At 43.9% G+C, this 19,230-nt stretch overlaps 1 protein-coding gene across 2 annotated transcripts in view; it reads right to left on the reverse strand.

Moving 5' to 3' along the window:
* Positions 1 to 215: 215 nt before the first annotated feature.
* LOC126426717 (ankyrin-1-like) overlaps positions 216 to 19,230 on the reverse strand; it is a 56,680-nt gene continuing 37,665 nt past the window's right edge. For both annotated transcript variants that reach the window (XM_050088635.1, XM_050088634.1), the window contains exons 2-4: positions 17,065 to 17,638; positions 13,184 to 13,330; positions 216 to 605 (exon numbers count right to left, since the gene is read on the reverse strand). In XM_050088635.1, the coding sequence (XP_049944592.1) occupies positions 218 to 605; positions 13,184 to 13,330; positions 17,065 to 17,627 (1,098 nt within the window). In that variant the 5' untranslated portion in view covers positions 17,628 to 17,638 and the 3' untranslated portion in view covers positions 216 to 217. The remainder of the gene's footprint in view (positions 606 to 13,183; positions 13,331 to 17,064; positions 17,639 to 19,230) is intronic.

Genomic DNA, 19,230 nt, shown 5'->3' on the forward strand with positions numbered 1-19,230 from the left:
CCTTTTGCAGAAATTGCTTGCGAAATGTTTTACAGAGTGAATTCTCAAAAGGAAGGTTTGTCACGTTGGTTTACAGATATCTCCTGTTGTTGCAGTAGTTGTGGTGTTACTGGAGAAATTGTGTGGACTGCAAAAGGTAGAAATGAATAGAGAAATCGATCTTTTTTTTCAATTTTTTATTTTAATATCCTGTACAATGAAGTACTACTGGCACGTATTAATGCTCTCTTAGCATCTCGACGAGCTGCTGCCGGTTGTGCTGCCTGGCGATGTCCAGGGGGGTCCTCCCGTCATTAGCCCTCACCCCCCTGTCGGCTCCGGCCTGCAGCAACGCAGCCGCCGCTTCTGCGTGGGCATAGTATGCCGCCACGTGCAGCGGCGTCCACCCCAACTGATCCCTGGCGTTGGGGTCGGACGCCGCAGAGAGCAGCAGCCGCACCACAGCCGCGTGGCCTCTGTCTGCAGCGCAGTGCAGGGCGGTCCACCCATCCCCGTCCCTCGCCCCCACGTCCGCCCCAGCCGCGAGCAACGCCCGCACCTCCTCCACCGCCCCCTCCACAGCCGCCTCTCTCAGCCTCCTGCCTCGCTCCTCCTCAGAAAGGCTCCTGCACAAAACATCGACACACTTACTCTCTACTGTCGAGACACACACACCAAATGAAAGAAACTGTAACAGCCACAAAACTGCCAACAATTCTGAATACACTTCTTCCGAGCGACAAGTCACGAATCTAGAAATCTCGCTTCTGCGATACGGGTTAACCAGCGTATTACAGACAGATCCGCAGCACTAGCCCATAACCAAAAACTTCAGCCATCTGCCATTAAAAATAGGTGCACTCCATCCCGTAACAAATACATTTGGCACATTTCCTCATAATTCACTCCACAGATCCGCCTCCTTTCACCTCGGCATGCAGTTGCCACCCAATCCTTCATCTACATTCAAACACACCCCTAAAACTACCTTCTCTGGGTACCAATTCCTTCTGTCACCTAGGAAGAAAACACTAGAAACTAAACGTATCTGTAAGTACTGAAATACAATTTCCTCACCAGACAGCTAAGTGATTCAGGCCAGTAACATGGAAATTTCCTGACATACCGACAAAAGATATAAGAGTCACTGCTTCGTACACAATAAGTCGGTCGACATATTTCAAATACAACAAGGGCACCAGGTCGACTCTCCCTGACACACACACACACACACACACACACACACACACACACACACACACACACACACACACACACACAAACTACCCGCTGCATAATAATCATCACATGTGCTCATATAATCATGCATGCAACAAGAGATACATCCACTGGAACATTCATTTCCATCTGCTTACACACTTTGCAACCCACCATATGGTCTGTGGCAGGCGGTATCCTGCACAACTACTATATTCAGTCATGTTAACTTTGTGCAACTTTTTGCATTTTCTGAAAATTCTGGACACAAAATAAGTTACACACCACTACAGAAGGCGTAAAACTTTACATTTACACTTAAAAAGGTCTAAGTAAACTTCAAGTGTACACCAGCTACGCTGCTTCCGAGTAAAATTTCTGTTTCAGTAGTAGTACAAACACTTAAGCCGAAACTTTAGACCAGTCTCAAAAAAGTACTGTATTTCCTGTATCTAATGCAATGCATAAACTAGATCATGCCAGAAAGAAATCAGGTGCCTGTAAGAAATACAAACAGAGTGTTGATTCATTATCGCATGTTCACTTACAAATATCAAAATACTTGTATAGATCTGGCATTGCTGAACTTTAACCAATGTCGCGGGAACCTCTCCCCACAGCTGATGCAAGTTAAAGGCTAATCCCAAGCGAGAGAGCCAGTAACAAGCTTCAAAGACAATTGAAATACTAACTAGAAACTACAGAGGTAATAAAACTGCTGCATTAGTACAAAATAATCAATGTAGGTGGAGCAGCAACCATATGAAACAATAGTAGTAACTGGTACATATAAAAAGTTCTCAACTGACTGCAGTCATCTGCTTTTTCCGTTCCGCTCCCAAGTAGAGCGAGGGAGAAACGACTGCCTGTATGCCTCTGTACGAGCGACAACGCCTCTCACCCTATCTTCACACGCCTTGTCTCAAGTGTACATTGCCGGAACTAGAATTGTTCTGCAGTCAGCGTCAAAAAACAGTTCTCTAAATTTTCTCAACAATTCCTCGAAAAGAACGTCGGCTCCCCTCCAGTGATTCCGATTTGAGTTCCTGAAGATTCTGCGCAATACCTCTGCGTCACTCTAAACTACCAGTAGCAAATCTAGCAGCTCAGCTGTCAATCCTATAGCTGTGTTCCTTTAATTCTACCTGTTGCCAATACCAAACACTCGAGCAGTACTCGAGAATAGGTCGCACCAGCGGCCTACATGCAGCCTCATCTACAGGCCAACCACTCTTTGTTGAAATTCTCCCAACAAACTAAAGTCTACCTCCCGCCTTCCCTACCGCAGTCCTCTCAACCTCGTTCCATTTCGTATCACTTTGCGAACTCTCGCTCAGACATTTAAGCGACGCCTCTGTGTCTAGCGGAACACCTCAACACTACGTGTCTGTTTTTCTTACTCACCTGCATCAACTTACAGATGGCTGCCATTCGTCACACAAACTAGAAATTTTGACCAACTCGCCTTGTGTCCTCCTACACTCACTCACGACGACATCTTACTGTACACTAGGGGACAGTCAGCAAACAGCTGCAGATACCTGTCCACCAGACCATTTATGTATACAGACAGCAACAGCGGTCCCACCACCCTTTTCTGGAGCACTCCTGCCTCTGGCGAACACTCGCCACTGAGGACAACATACTGGGTTCTGTCACATAAGAGCTCAGGTCCACTCACATACATGGGAATGTATTCCCCACGTTTCTATCTCCTTCAACGGTCGACAGTAATCCACCGTGTGAAATGCTCTGTGGACATGTACGAATATGTTATTCAGAGATGATCGACAAGCGCACCACATCACAGGAAAATCTGCACAATGCAAAGAATTGCGATCTTTGGGGTAAAAATGGCTCAGTCACCTCTGTTGCAATCACGGATTGTATTAAAGAGTCGGCACAGAGAGAACTGGGGGCTAATGTTGCCAGTCTCAAAAAGAAAGGATTGTAGTTTACACACAAGTCAGCCTTGCCGCTATTGGACGCATCAGAAAGGCGACCGAAAATAAACCACGCGGTTTGCCAGAGCTGCCAAGAAAGTGCACTACGAAATTTGGAGTATAAATCCATCATTGCAAGCAGTTTATCAAAATAGGTAATTTGATCAACCATAGAGACTTTTGTATGGCTAAAAACTAGTGCCGACATTACACAAATTAGTTGTTGCCGTAAAAACAAAAAAAAAAATTACTCGTATCACAAGAATGGTTGCGCTTCAATCCACCCAATCAAGGGGAACTTTTACCTCTTAGAGGAAACACAATGGAAGACCAAGTCTTTAATTGTCCGGTATAATTGCACCACATTTCGTTTATAATCGCTTTGGAATATATCCATCCATTTAGGAGGGAATTGTAGATGAAAATGCCTTTAGATGAACAGCTATTCGGTACTGATGTACATTTGTAATTTATGTAGCAACCTTGGCTTTTGATTTCTGTTCCTGTGTTGATGTAATTTACTCCACAATGTTGTGTTTCGGGAGGTGGCTATCGTCTGCTGTCTCGCAGTGGTGCCAACTCATTTACCTAAAAATGAACGCTGTCCGGATGGGTCTGCACAGTGCGTCGCCATCGATTTAAAGCGCGCGCCGCGGAATCGCCGGCACGGCATTTCAGAACCGAGGCATATAGGAAAAGCAGGCAGGCCATACCAGCCCCAAGCGAGTAAAAAAACTCACAGACGCCCTCGCGCGCCTTGACATCACGGAGAGGAGAGGAGAGGAGGCTGCAGCGCCGAGCATTCAGTTTTGAGACAGCCACGAGCAAGGCTCGCTGTAAGTGTGCCGCGGCACATTGCTTTAACAGTGCTCGGACGACGACGGACGCTACGTATCACGTTTTTCCCAAGGATGAGCACTTGCGACGTCAATGGATGGTTCGATGCAAATGCAAGGACAAAGTGAATGCGGAAACTGCACGTGTGTGGTCAGGTCACTATCGGCCAGAAGATTGTGAACGGGATTTGAGAAATGAGCTTCTGGGGTTACCTTCAAGAAAGAAGTTATTACCAGCAGCAATCCCCTGCATAAACATTCCGAACTGGCGTGGACAAGAAATTGCGGAAAGCGGCGATGCAAACGAAAGGGTAAGACGTCTGCACATACATAACACTTTCAATAATTGAAACTGAAAAATTACCGTAATACAAACGAATTCACATAAATGCGATGCTTTTTGACGCATTACTATATTCCTTTACGGGAGTGAATGACTCGCTATTTTGTACAGGCAATAAATAATGTTGCTCAAGTGTATTTGCTTTCCCTCCTGGATATAATAGCTACATTTGTCTTAGAAATAGCCGTTTTTTTTAAGTATTCTCGATATGTTGACTATTTTAAAGCTAGTATATAGTTAAAATGACAAAATCATCATATTTCGCGTAATTTGTTTACATTTACTTCTGTAACAATAGCTGATGCTGACCAGTTGACTTCGCAGCATAGTGGTATGGTTTCTGACTCCCATGTTGGAGGTTATGGGTTCGTATAACTGTATTTCCTCTTACATTGTATATTTACATTTTATCAAACTGGGCTATTGCAGCCGCTTATGCCACTCATATTTAATCGCTTTCGTCAATTGATCTGATTTTTAGTGAGAAATTAATGCAGTTGCATAGTAATTTTTAGGAGTAGTAGGCCTACTCGGTAAATTTTACGAATAATAAAATTAAAATTAAATTTATGCTTTAGAGATCCGGAAGACGTGCACAATGCTGTGGAGTAAGAAGTTTGCAAAAGCTATCTCTGACAGCTTTAGAAACTGTGCCGCCGAAAGAAAGAAAGTCGACCGAACCGCATGTACAGACTGCGTTCATGAACCCACTGAAGTAGTGAATAAGAATTTGGAAATTAAGGAACAGAGGGCCAAGACTGAACTTTTAAAAAAACTGAATGCACAGAAAGAAGCGGCACTAAAAATGTGATGCAGCCTTACGAAGTAAAACGAACTGTCTCCGACGTGTTCTTTCGTCGAAGCGGGCAGAAAAGTCATCTGGCGTGAAAGCAAAAGTCGTATTGCACAAAAGTGTAAGTAGTGTATTGTCAAAGTGTTTTACACTGGCACAAATAAGATGTCTATTAAATGAAAATAAAAGGGCAAAGTGGAATTCGGAGGACATTGCCCATCCATTAACTTTAAGAGCTCTGTCACCTAAAGCATACACTTATTTGCGAAAGCGAGAAATTCCTTTGCCTTGCAGGGCAACCCTTCAGAAACGGACGAAGGAGTTTAAATGCAGACCGGGTATTATTTAACCCTGCTGTTCTGTTCACTTTTACTTGACATATATACTGTTCGGGTCAATATGACCCGACATATCAAAATGCTTTAGAAACATAAATTTTGGTACAGTTTTAGCTATCGACATTGTTGTTCTATTCCAGTACCTTGTTAGTAATAATAATAATAATAATAATAATAATAATAATGGTAATAATAATAATAATAACAATGCATACAACTTTATTGAGGGATATTTTTCATTTAAATATGCACATAAATTTGAAACAACAGACAGTTTCCATTACAGGCATTCAACTTAGAAAGCACTACAGTTTTTCCATACTTCTATTCTTATTGTTGACAGTTTAGACGTAAGTATTGACATTTTCTAACAACAGACAGTTGTCATTACAGATATTCATCTTAGAGCACACTACAGTACAGAACACACTACAGTTTTTTTATTACATTCCAACATAGAAAGCACTACAACTTTAGAATCCTCTCTTCTTACTGATTGTAGTTTAGGCACAAGTATTCACATAAATTTGAAACAACAGAATTTTCAATACAATCATCTTATAAAATACTACAGTTCTTTTCTTACTGCTTGCACTGTGGACACAAGTAGGTTACATGTTTCTTGCAAATATGTTTACTACATTTTCCACACACCATGTTTGTTTTATTGTCATTACTTGATGGACAGAACTTACAGCGTGCACGTTTTGTAGATTTTCTTGTTGTTACCGATTCTGACACACCACCCACATCATTCGGGTTTTGGATGCTTGTGACCATTCTCAAAGAATCTTCTGTTCTTGGGAAATGCGTTCTTGATGCAATATGTTCTTTTATCAGTGACTTTCCAAGTTCCTCCAAGAATATTCTCCTTCTAGTCAATTTGCTTGCATTCCAATTAGGGTCAACCGAAATCCACAAAACGTATGCATTATAAGCAGAAACATCAAGAATATTGTAGAAAACTATCATTGGCCACCTATTACTTTTTCGTTTGCATGTATATGTACCTAATAACTGATCAAGCGTGTCTACAGCACCTTTGGTTGAATTATAGTCCAAAATCATTTTTGGCTTCTTATCAGCCCTGTCACTGATTTCCGCATCATGGTGGAGAGTGCTCATAAGTACAACATTCTTGTGTCTCTTAGGAATATAATTAACCACAGTAGTGTCATTTGTGAAGTAAAATGAAGAGCTGTGTACCTCCTTGTTGGTCATTTTGTGTGGAAGCTCCGGCTTATTTTTCCGTATAGTTCCCAACATAGTCAATTTCCTTTTCAGAAGCAGCTGCCCCAAATTGTACGACGTAAAAAAGTTGTCACACGTGATATTCTGACCACGTAACTCAGAAGTGAGATCAGATACCACCCTCATTCCCTGATTTCTTTCTGGTGCCGCTCCACTCACCTTTCCTGTATAAATTTGGGCTTTCAGTACGTATGAAGTTTTGCTGTCACACATGGTCCATATTTTGATCCCATATTTTGCCGGTTTACTTGGGATATACTGCTTGAATGGACAGCGACCTCTAAATGCTACTAACTGCTCGTCAACAGTAACATTTTCTCCTGGATTATACAGTTTAGGAAGGACCTCTACCCACTTCTCCCAAATACTACGAATTGCGGCAAGTTTGTCAGTACGTCGTCTTTCCTCTCTAGTAGATTTCTTGTCAAATCGCAGGACACGTGATATCTTACAGAATGTTTCATGAGACATGGTTGCTCGAAATATGTTTCGCCCAGTATCTTTATCCCACAAACTTTTTGTAGACTCCCCATGAGATCGATATACACCCGCTAGGAGTAAGAGTCCTAAGTATGCATGGAAAACAGAACCATCAATATCTGTCCACTGTTCACCATAAACTCGCTGCCCTTCAATATTTGTCATCTCTATTATTTCATTTTGAAGCGCTGTGTGAAATACTGCTTCAAATGAACATTTTACATCAGATATTCTGCTGACTGCATACCTGGTAACTCCTGGGGTACTCTTGATGATGTTCGAAGCTGGTAGGCGACCATGTTGTGCTGGTGGATGCAACTGCCATTCTATATTCCCATTTTTAGAAAGAAAAGTCTCTACACTATTTTGTATGGGCTGTGGACTGTCGTAACTGTCATCGGAACACTCGCTTTCAGATGCATTGCTGATGTGATCTTCAAACTCAGAAAGTGATCCTTCATCTGGTGAGGCATTTACTATTTCTTCCAACTCACGATCATTCAATGGTCTCATCGCCATGGTGTCACAAGTCAAACTGGGCAGAAACAAAGCATTCCAATTATTGAGAACTGCCAATTATTATTTCCTGGGGAAAGCAACAAACAAGCCCATTGTTGTGAACGCATGGAGCTTTAGGTGATTGTTGAGAGTAAGTTGGAATGATGCAGTCACTATTCCCACACAACACAACAAAAATAATTTTCGCCATTTCCAGATTTTAGAAATAAATACGAGTTACACTAAACATATTTGTGTCGGGTCATTATGACCCGAACATTACATATGCAACTATTACAGTTGAAGCCCAAACTTCTTAAACTTTTTTAAAACCTTTTAAAACACATGCTGCTCATCCATTTTCAGACAAAGTCACAAAGTTTCATAAATATATATTGGTATTTACATAATGTAAAATAACGTTCATATTCGTTTCGGGTCATATAGACCCGAACAGAACAGCAGGGTTAAGATATCCTGTGTTCATTGAATGAGGGGTCAGCCAGACGAGTGTCTCTCGCACCCCGCATTTACATTAATGCCACCCTTACCATCTGACACTCCACTGGGAACTCCTGAGGACGTGATTTTGAACGTGGCTCAAAATTTTGTCTTTCTGCGCTGCAGCGCATGGCAAACGATTCTGAAAATGTGCGCTCGCTTCATCAGGTAGAATACTAGTGGTATTGAATTACCAATGTATGATTTGGCACGATACGAAATTATACTGTGGGACCTTACTTCTTCCACGGGGTGATTAAATGGAAATACGTATGCACATATTCTTACTAACATCGAGCCTATTCTTCTGGAGGTAGTTCCGTGGACAACCGACAGTCTATGTGGATCGAACACGACCACTGCCCAGACTCTTCGCCTGCTCCAAAGCGTCCAATGAATGGAAAGTTTCCTAGCCGTTGTATAGGACGGAATGCTGCAGTACAAAGGCCAGCCAGGTGCTCTGATATGACTCAAATGGATTTCTTTCTACGGGGAGCACTGAAAGATAGAGTCTGTCATGAAGGGACTTATGTCAGATGATACGCGCCAGACCACACGACAATGTATCATCCAATGTAGCTTGTCCAGTACATCTCTCTCGCTCAAACAGCGATTCCAAATGTGTCTAGCAGTCGATGGTGTGCTATTTCATCATATTCTTCATCAAAATGTGAAACCACACTTCACTAAGGAAAGTATTTAGTCTGTGGATGACAAGGCATCAGTTATTTTGAATAAATGTTTAGCTTATTTAAATTCTATTCCGTCTACGTACAATTTCGAGTAGTTTCTGATTTCTAATTGACAGCAGGTCTTTTGCGCTGTAGAACCACCCGGCTGCTTCCAGGCAGAGACAGGCTGAGCTGACAGAAGGTCATGGGATAGCGATATCTACACATACAGATGGCAGCAGTACCGCGTATACAAGGTATAAAAGGGCGGCGGGTTGGCCGCGCTGTCACCTGTACTGAGGTGACTCCTGGGAAAGGCTTACCGACGTCTTGATGGCCGCACGACGGGTTCTAACAGACGTCGATTGCGGAATGATAGAGCTTGCCTATGACTTGATATTTTTAAAATGTACAGTATCCGATGTATCGACATAAAATAAAATACCGTTATCTGCTCCCCATGTATCGAGGAAAGTATGGATATATCAGCGCAAAATCATCAACGTGCCTGCCTATAAAAATATGGGCTGCACGTTGTAAGTACACTGCCGGTTTTAGAGCTGTTCGTTGGAGTATTGATTTATTATTGGATACTCTGTACATCAACAAGCTATCCCCCTCAGAGAAAGAACTGAAAGGAAAACGACGGATGTTCACGCCTCCCGACAACCACCGTGCAAGCTGCGGTAACTGCATGTAAGTGGCACACTGAAAGGTGTCTCGTGGGTCCATCGTTCGGTTTCGTCACGTATCGGATTTGTCCGCAACACTTCAAGTCGACTTCCCTGCTTTTTCATTTCTGCAAACGCCAGCGACCCTGCAGCTGTACCGCCAAAACTGTGAGGTGAATCTGAAAGTTTGCCGTTTCTGTTCGTAGCGCTGGGCGCCGATTACGCCAGCAGTTCCCCGAGTCCACTGCAGTGACCAGTTTTGTCGTTTAGAGTTTTGTTCATTTTCAACGTCTGTTTTTGAAGAATGTCGATGTGAAGAAAGAGCACACTAGATCCGATAAAAATTGTGTAACGCAACAGGTGTCCTGTTTCTTCACATTTGAAATCGTCTTATTCCATTCAAACCGCCCCTCCCCCCGGGGCAATGGGTGTCACATACACTTGCCTCACATAATCAAAATTACACACTGGACCTGATGAAAGTTCAAAAAGCGACAACACTCCTTTACACAGTGAAAGTAAAATTGTGCCTCAGTACAAATTCAAAAAAGCAACTTCAATATTTTCCGGAAACTGTGAAAAAAATCTAAATTAGAGAGACTGTCTTTAGTTGCCGTGGCGAGAAGACTTATTTCTAGTGATGCAGAATGTTGTCTGAATAATACACCACTGGCCATTAAAATTGCTAAACCACGAAGATGAAGTGCTACAGACGCGAAATTTAACAGACAGGAAGAAGATGCTGTAATATGCAAACGATTAGCTTTCCAGAGCATTCACACAAGGTTGGCGCCGGTGGAGACACCTACAACGTGCTGACATGAGGAAAGTTTCCAACCTATTTCTCGTACACAAACAGCAGTAGACTGGTGAAACGTTGTTGTGATGCCTCGTCTAAGGAGGAGAAATGCGTACCATCACGTTTTCAACTTTGATAAAGGTCGGATTGCAGCCTATCGCGATTGCGGTTTATCGTATCGCGACATTGCTGCTCGCGTTGGTCGAGATCCACTGACTGTTAGCAGAATATGGAGTCGGTGGATTCAGGAGGGTAATACGGAAGGCCGTGCTGGGTCCCAGCGGCCTCGTATCACTAGCAGTCGAGATGACAGGCATCTTGTCCGCACGGCTGTAACGAACGGATCGTGCAGCCACGTCTCCATCCTTGAGTCAACAGATGGGGACGTTTGCAACACAACAACCATCTGCACGAACAGTTCGACGACGTTTGCAGCAGCATGGACTACCAGCTCGGAGACCGTGGGTGCGGTTACCGTTGACGCTGAATCACAGAGAGGAGCGCCTGCGATGGTGTACTCTACGACGAAACTGGGTGCACGAATGGCAAAACGTTATGTTTTCGGATGAATCCAGGTTCTGTTTACAGCATCATGATGGTCGCATCCGTGTTTGGCGACATCGCGGTGAACGCACATTGGAAGCGTGTATTCGTCATCGCCATACTAGCCTATCACCCGGCGTGATGGTATGGGGTGCCACTGGTTACACGCCTCGGTCACCTCTTTTTCGCACTGACGGCACTTTGAACAGTGGACGTTACATTTCAGATGTGTTGCGACCCGTGGCTCAACCCTTTATTCGATCCCTGCGACACCCTACATTTCAGCAGGATAATGCACGACCGCATGTTGCAGGTCTTGTACGGGCCTTTCTGGATACAGAAAATGTTCGACTGCTGCCCTGGCCAGCACATTCTCCAGATCTCTCACCAATTGAAAACGTCTGGTCAATGGTGGCCGAGCAACTGGCTCTTCACAATACACCAGTCACTACTCTTGATGAACTGTGGCATCGTGTTGAAGCTGCACGGGCAGCTGTACCTGTACACGCCATCCAAGCTCTGACTCAATGCCCAAGCGTATCACGGCCGTTATTACGGCCAGAGGTGGTTGTTCTGGGTACTGATTTCTCAGGAACTATGCACCCAAATTGAGTGAAAATGTAATCACATGTCAGTTCTAGTATAATATATTTGTCCAATCAATACCCGTTTATGCTCCAAAATCCTACAGCAAACTGAGGTTAGTAATATGTCTCTGTAATTCAATAGGTTACTCCTATTTCCTTTCTTGAGTATTGGTGTGACCTTTGCTACTTTCCAGTCTTTAGGAACAGACCTTTCGCCAAGTGAACGGTTGTATATGATTGCTAAGAAAGGCACTATTGTGTCTGCATACTCTGAAAGGAACCTGATTCGTATTCCATCTGGACGAGAAGACTTGCCTTTCTTAAGTGATTTGAGTTGTTTCACAACACCTAATATATATAATTTTTCGTGAAGGAATTAAGGAAAACTGTATTTAGTAACTCCGGTTTAGTGGCACCATCACTGAGGAAACTGCTGTTGGGTATATATAAAACTGAAGTATAAAATGGTCCATACTTGATACTGAAATCCACAGGCTATGAAGTCATCTTGCAAATGTATCAGTTCACTGTGAGACGTCAATATATTTTTCAGTAGGACCAACTATCTTTGCCCACGTCAGTTGCTCATTTCTGAAACTAGAAGTTTACTATACCATAGAATTATGCAAAACTTCTCCTCTGTGAATCAAATCCACTACTCATCACACCTGGTGACCTCCATCATCCATCGAATACAGGAGTTTGTTTACGAGTGACGAGCCATACAGTGCTGTACGCATCTCCACTCAGCCACACCCACTGCATTTCTCACTTCTCGAGAGCAGATACCTCAACCATTAGACCAGCTGATGCGTTTGCTGGCGTAGATGGAATTACCATTGTGGATGATGTTTTTTACCCATGGTTTGCAAACACCACCACCAGAGGTTCTCATGTACATCCTCTGAAGTAGGGTAACATCCACCGAGTCGATTTCACTTTTGCTACTCTTCCCACAAGTCCCCCAGGATAAACTCTAGTGCAAGTGTCGATGAGACACTGAGTCAGAAGTGGAGGTGTGCTCAGGCAGCCGACTGGTCAAGGAGACTGCCTGCAATAAGCAGCAAATCTGGGTTCCTGTTCCAGTGCGGCACAGATTTCCAATAGTCACTACAGATGTAACTCACTAGGGAACCATTTAAGGAATATTCGAATTACATTTTAAGACAAACCCGAAACAAGCTGCATCCTCATACCGGTACTAAATAATAACTTTGTAATTATTACTTTTATTTCTGTTTACCTTTCTTTCGTCATTTCTTCCCGAGTGTCTTCAATAACTTATATCTACAACCATTCACGTAAGTTTTGCTGTGTGGAATTGTGTGAAACATCCCGTTTGCATACCCATTTAATTCAGAATCAATTTGTAAGACACACAATCATCACTAAAAACAAAATCTAGATTCAACACATCAATATATAAAGAATCTTTGGAAATGGGTATGATTTGTATGTGAAACTTCCTACGTAGCTAAAGTTGAGCGACTCTGAACTGAACTTAATTCTCACTGCAAATACAGAGAACGAGAAATCTTCTGCATATGTGCTCAATCTTCAAAATATCATAGCCAAAAAAGTGAGAAATAAGTAATGTTTAATGGCAACTGTAACCTCTATCCAAAAACTGAAGGAATCTGTATTTTATTTTATTTACTATATCAGCTGATTAATGCCAAAATAAGCAGTACTCTGAGGGTAAGACTTGGGGACGTGTGCCAACACAACTCACCGGAAGCGCGAGACGGCTGCGTCATCAGGTGGAGGGGTGTGTCTGGCAGACGTGGGAGGCGCAGCTGCAGCAGGAGTCCGGCTGTGGCCGCTGTGGGGTTGACGGTCAGAGTTGGGGGTGGGCCCGCCCCCTGTGGCGGTCGGCGAGCTGCACAGAGAAACACTGTGTGGGTGGGCGTGTTCACACAGGGGCTCACTGCAGGCGGTACAGCTGAGGGACTGTCCACCGGGGCAACAGGACACACAGTGCCAACAACACCAGCCTGTCACTTAACGTGACTGTACCACCAATTAACTGGTCTTTTTCTGCACTACTTCTGCTATATACCCCAATGGCATAGCTTAAGATGCAAAACAACAAATTGTTCACAATGAAGCACAGACCAAATCCCAAACATAAGGGCCAACAATTTTGCTGCCCTGACAGAACAACTATCAGACACAATTTAGAAGCAGTTAAAGTCATCTGGCTGCTACTTTTGGTTGTGAGGTGATTTGAAAACTGATATATGGATGCTGAATTATATCACTGGAGGGAGAGAGAGAGAGAGAGAGAGAGAGAGAGAGAGAAACAAACTGATAAGTTGGGGTATCAACTTACTGTTTAAACTATATGGTCATGGATATGCAGGCACTCTGATGTGAAGCCCGAGGGAATGAAGAAGATGGACAAGAATTACAAGAGCTATGCTATAAAAGTTATCGAGAGTATATTCAAAATTTGCATTTCAGTAAAGCAAATAGAACTGTATATACGCATGTACTGTCTCCACAATTCGATTCCTTGAAAAGACAGCAGTGGTGATGTGTTTCATAAACAACAATTTTCGTGTTGAGCAGTTTGCAGTAGAGGCCACCATTAAAAGAAAAAAATGGATTACACAGTGTATGCAATTTTATCTGATGGACAACGTTTACAACTTGCGAAGTAACCTGTAGTCTACTGAATATGGATTTTTTTTTAAATTTAAAAAGAAACAAAATAGACTTGTCTGGAGCATATGTATCCGAGAGAGAGAGGCAACAAATGATAGCTGGATGAAAAAGTCACATCAATACTGACATTGTGGGAGATATGTCGTAGACCTGTAGATGAACAGCGAATATAATCTGCTGTATGCCCGTAGCAGGAAACCTGATAGGATTCCCTGGACGACCTCTGGTAACGCCACAAGGAACTTCAAAAAAGACAGGGGGCAGAGATTTCCTGTCTGCTTTGTTAAAGGGAATGCACGGAAAATATTCAGGGCGATAGCTGAACAGAGACGAGAAGGAAATGTGATTGTAAGGCACAGCCTTGAGTGTGACAATGTTACTGTGCTGGCTGGAGTATTCTCTTCTTGTTTGCCCCCAGTGTGCATGAGTAGCCCCAGTGCTCATAGCTCCTGCTTGACTGGATATCTAAGGGAGTCACACCCTGCTCTTTGGGGCCAGTCACCCAGGGGTAGCGTCTTTTTTAGTAATCAGGAAAGTCTTCAGTCCCAGGTTTGAACCTCACCATCACTTGAATTTTGAATACGAATCATCAGCATTGGTGTCTGAAGACTTCCAGCATCAGGTGTCGCCCTCTTTCAGCCAACAGCCTTTCCAAAGAGGGCGGAGGGGCCGACAGAGGTTCAGGGCACTCTCTTTCCCTTGAGGTCTGAAACTGCTCCTAAATGAGGAAGAATTGGCAATGATCAGAGGTTGAGTAACCAACGAAAGGATAACGTTCTATGATTCTGGAGCTGGAAAGTTAGGAGTTCGAATGTGGTTGGGAGCCAGAAAATAAGAAACGGATTTCTGGTCACATGAGAATAGGGTAGTAGCAACAGCAGTAGGATTCAGTATCAATAGAAAGGCAGGGCAGAAAGTGAGTGTAGATATGTTCTCATGAGAATCAAAAGCAAACCAACAACATGCATAGTTCAGGTATACATGATGACGTTGCAAGTTGAAGGTGGAGAGAGAGAAAAAGTGAGGATATTGAACAGGTAATTCAGTACTATGTAATAGTCATGGAGGGACTGAAACGCGATCATAGGGGAAGGAGTAGAAGAAAGGGTTACACGAGAATATGTACTTGATAATAGGAATAGGAGAGAACAAAGGCTAGTTAAGTTCTACAGTAAATTTATTGTAGTAATAGCTGGTATAGTCTGTTCAAAAATCACTAGACGAGGAGGTATACTTGGAAAAGAACCGAAATATGGGAGGTTTAAAGTCACACCATATTATTGTCAGGCAAACATTTTGAAATCAGATACTGGACTGTAAAGCATACCCAGGAGTAGATATAGAGTCATAACAATTTAGCAGTGATTAAGAGTAGGCTCAATTTTACGAGACTCGTCAGGAGCAATCGATGTACAAAGAAGTGGAATACAGTAGTACTAAGGAAAGAAGAGATGAGATTTATGTTCTCTGAGGCTACAGTTACTGCAATAATAAGCAGCTCAACAGGTAGTTCAGTTGAAGAGGAATAGATATCTTTAACAACGACAGTAACAGAAGTTGGAAAGAAAAACGTAGGTACAAAGAAGCTAACTGCGAAGAAACCATGGAAAACATAAGAAATCCTTCCGCTGATCAATCGAAGATATAAGTTCAAAAATATTCAGGAAAATTCAGTAATAGAGAAATATGTCACTTACGAATGAAATGAATAGGAAGTGCAGAGAAGCTAAGGCGAAATGGCACGAAAAATGTGAAGAAATCAAAGAAGAAATGATTCTTGGGACGACTGACGCAGCATATAGAAAAGTCAAAGCAATCTTCCACAGAATTAGAAGCAAGCGTGGTAACATTAAGAGCACAATGGGAATTCCAGTGTTAAATACAGAGGCGAGATCGGATAGTTGGAAAGAGTACACTGAAGGCCTCCCTGATTGGAACAACTTGTCCGATGGCGTGACAGAAGAAGAAGCAGGAGTCGGTATGGAAAACATTGGTGATTAGGATCAGATCTTAAAAGCGGTTTGGAAAATTTAAAATCGAAGAAGGCATAAGGTATAGACAACATTCAATCAGAAGTTCTAAAATCATTGGGGGAGGTGCAAAAGGTCTATTCTCACTGGTGTGTAGAATGTGTAAGTCTGGCAATATACAATCTGACATAGAAATATCATCTGCACGAATTGGAAACCTGCAAGAGCAGAGAAGTGTGAGAATTATCGCACAATCAGCTTAACAGCTCAAGGATCCCAGTTGCCAAGAAGGACAATACACAGGAGAATGGAAAAGAAAATTGAAGTTCCGTGACATTCATAGGATTTGTGGTCCTGGAGAAAGCGTTCGGCAATATCAAGTGGTGCAAGATGTTAGAAATTCAGACAAAAATACATGTACGCTATAGGAGAAGTCAAGTAATTTGCAATATGTACAAGAGGCAAGAAGGTAAAATAAGAGTGAAAGACCAAGAATGAAGTACTCGGATTAAAAAGGGTGTCTGACAGGGATGTAATCCTTCGCCCCTACTGTTCAGTCTATACATCGAAGAAGCGATGACGGAAATAATGGAAAGATTGAAGAGTGGAATTAAAATTCAGGGTGAAATGATATAAGATTTGCTGATGACCGATTCCCTCAGTGACAGTGAAGAAGAATTACAGGGTTTGCTGAATGGAATGAACTGTCTAATGAGTACAGAATATGGAATCAGAGTAAATCAAAGAAAGGTGAAATTGATAAGAAGCAGAAGAAGAGAAAACAGCGAGAGACTTAGCATCGTGACCGACGATCAGTAAGTAGATGACATTAAGGTCTTATGCTATGTAGGCAGCAAAGAAACCCACGACGAACAAAGCAGGGACGAACAAAGCAGGGACGAACAAAGCAGGGACGAACAAAGCAGGGACGACGTCAAATTCACACTAGCACTGCCAAAATGGGAATCGTGCTTACCTGGCTTCTGCTGGTGGCTCACCGAGCAGACGGATGACTTCGTTGACTTCTTGTGGGTACTCGAGCACAGCGTCCGCCCAGCCCCGCGTGGCCACCACCTGCAGGTGGTCCTTTATGAAGGCGACGGCAGCCCTGGTGGCGTCCGGGCACGAGTGCCTCACTGCCGTGACGGCCGTCGCCGCTGCGGTCTCGACGGCCAACTGCGAGATCAGCTGCCGCTCGCAGGCAGCCTTCAGGGCCGACAAGCCGTATTTGTCGGCCGCCGAGAGCAGCTGGGCGGCCGTGTCGGGCAGCTGGGGGGCCTGCAGGGTATACGTGTAGGCGACCAGGAGCTTCAGCACCGGGCCCTCCACGTCGTCGATGCTCACCTGGCCGCAGCTGGCCTCCAGCATGTCGTGCGCGAACATCGCTGCGAACACGGGGCTCGCGGCCGCCAACACGGCCCTGTGAGCCGCCACCCTCGTCTCGCCCGCCACCAGCGTCACCAGGGCGCCGTCACCCCCGTCTACCAGGGCGGCCAGGGCCTCGGTTGTGGTGTTCTGAACCTCCGGAACTGCCGACATGGTGGGTGGTCCTGAAACACAGTGCCACTGAGCAGCCCTCACACTGCACCCTCAACACTTGTACGAGGCGCATGCATACCTGTACGAAACAACAGCTGTTAAAGTGTTGTCCACCCTAAATCAATTGCAACGTCACCAGTTTCCTTCAAATGACAAGGGTCCGTACTGCTTCGTGATCACCTAAGGTTTGTAACTACCACTGCGGTGCTATGATAGACTGCTTTCACCTTCTAAAAATGTTATCGTTCTCAGTCAAAAGATGGTTTATTTATGTCTCAGCAAAAAAATTAGCAAAGCAACAAACTTGTTTCAGCGATAAAGTTACACGACTTATATTTAAATCCAAGTTGGTGGCACCTCTAACTAGGAAAAATTTTCTTCCTCCTTATCTCAAGTTCCTCAGATCCGTGACACCTGATCAGAAGCAATGTACATGTAATGCAGAAATCAGTTTCCTCGGTGAATGTCTCAGGGTAGGCACGATTAAACTTGACCGGCCACCGTGGCCGAGTGGTTCTAGGCGCTTCAATCCGGAACCACGCGCCTGCTACGGTCACAGGTTCAAATCCTGCCTCGGGCATGGGTGTGTGTGATGTCGTTAGGTTAGTTAGGTTTAAGTAGTTCTAGGTTCTATTGGACTGATGACCTCCGATGTTAAGTCCCATAGAGGTCAGAGCCATTTGAGCGGTTTTGAACCACTAGTCTAAATTCATTGGTATGTTTAACTCTCCTTTGAACAGATTGATACCTGCGTCTTCTTCAGAAAAAGATGCAGCGCCCACCTCCGTGGTAAAGAATGCTGCATAATACAATCATAAATCATGTCGCCATTTTATCCGATTGTTGCGAGCTATGGTGTACCCAGGTATTTCCAGGTTGAGCAGTTTAGGAATGGAACTCGTTGCCTCCATTTCCAGAACGTGTGTTGTGGAACTTTCGCACAAATATAAATTTGCATCTCCTTTTGGCGTGGACGTGTTTGTAGAGCATCTTTGCCCCACAGAACGTTCGGGTGCTTATTAGATGACACATACGTCATGGCTAAACCAAAGTAAGCTCCATCACAGCTCGGACATCACTCTTGATTCTCCTGGTCGTATGAGGGGGCAAACTACGGAGTCGGTGAAATAGTTCCACACCCTACAGTGTAAACTGGCTTCCGAAATTCAGACAAGTGGGTTTCGCGAGAACGGCGTCCACTTTTTTCGAAACGTGCCGAATCAGCATCTCCATTCCACCAGCGTAAGACGCCTGCCGGACCGTTACGGTGCCAGCAGAGTGCCTAAGAATTCGTCCCAAGGCTTCTGTGGCGGCCGCTCGACGTGGATGGAGACGCCGAGGCAGTGCTGAACAGAGCGTAGCGCCGGAGGTCAGCGCAGGGTCGCAGGCCAACACGTGCACTGCAGGCTTCTGGAAGCCACCCGACCAACCCAAGTCTTCCTTCCCCACCTCTCGTTAGTTGTACACTTGTTTCCATTTTATATCGCTTTGTCGTTTTTTATGCACTCAATGTTACAGGCTCAAAACTTTTGACACTGGCGTTGTAATCGCATAATGAACGAATTTTTACTGTTGTTTACAGGTATTGTTACCGTATTTTCCT

Source organism: Schistocerca serialis, chromosome 11, assembly GCF_023864345.2.
Source record: "Schistocerca serialis cubense isolate TAMUIC-IGC-003099 chromosome 11, iqSchSeri2.2, whole genome shotgun sequence".
NCBI classification, from domain to species: domain Eukaryota; kingdom Metazoa; phylum Arthropoda; class Insecta; order Orthoptera; family Acrididae; genus Schistocerca; species Schistocerca serialis.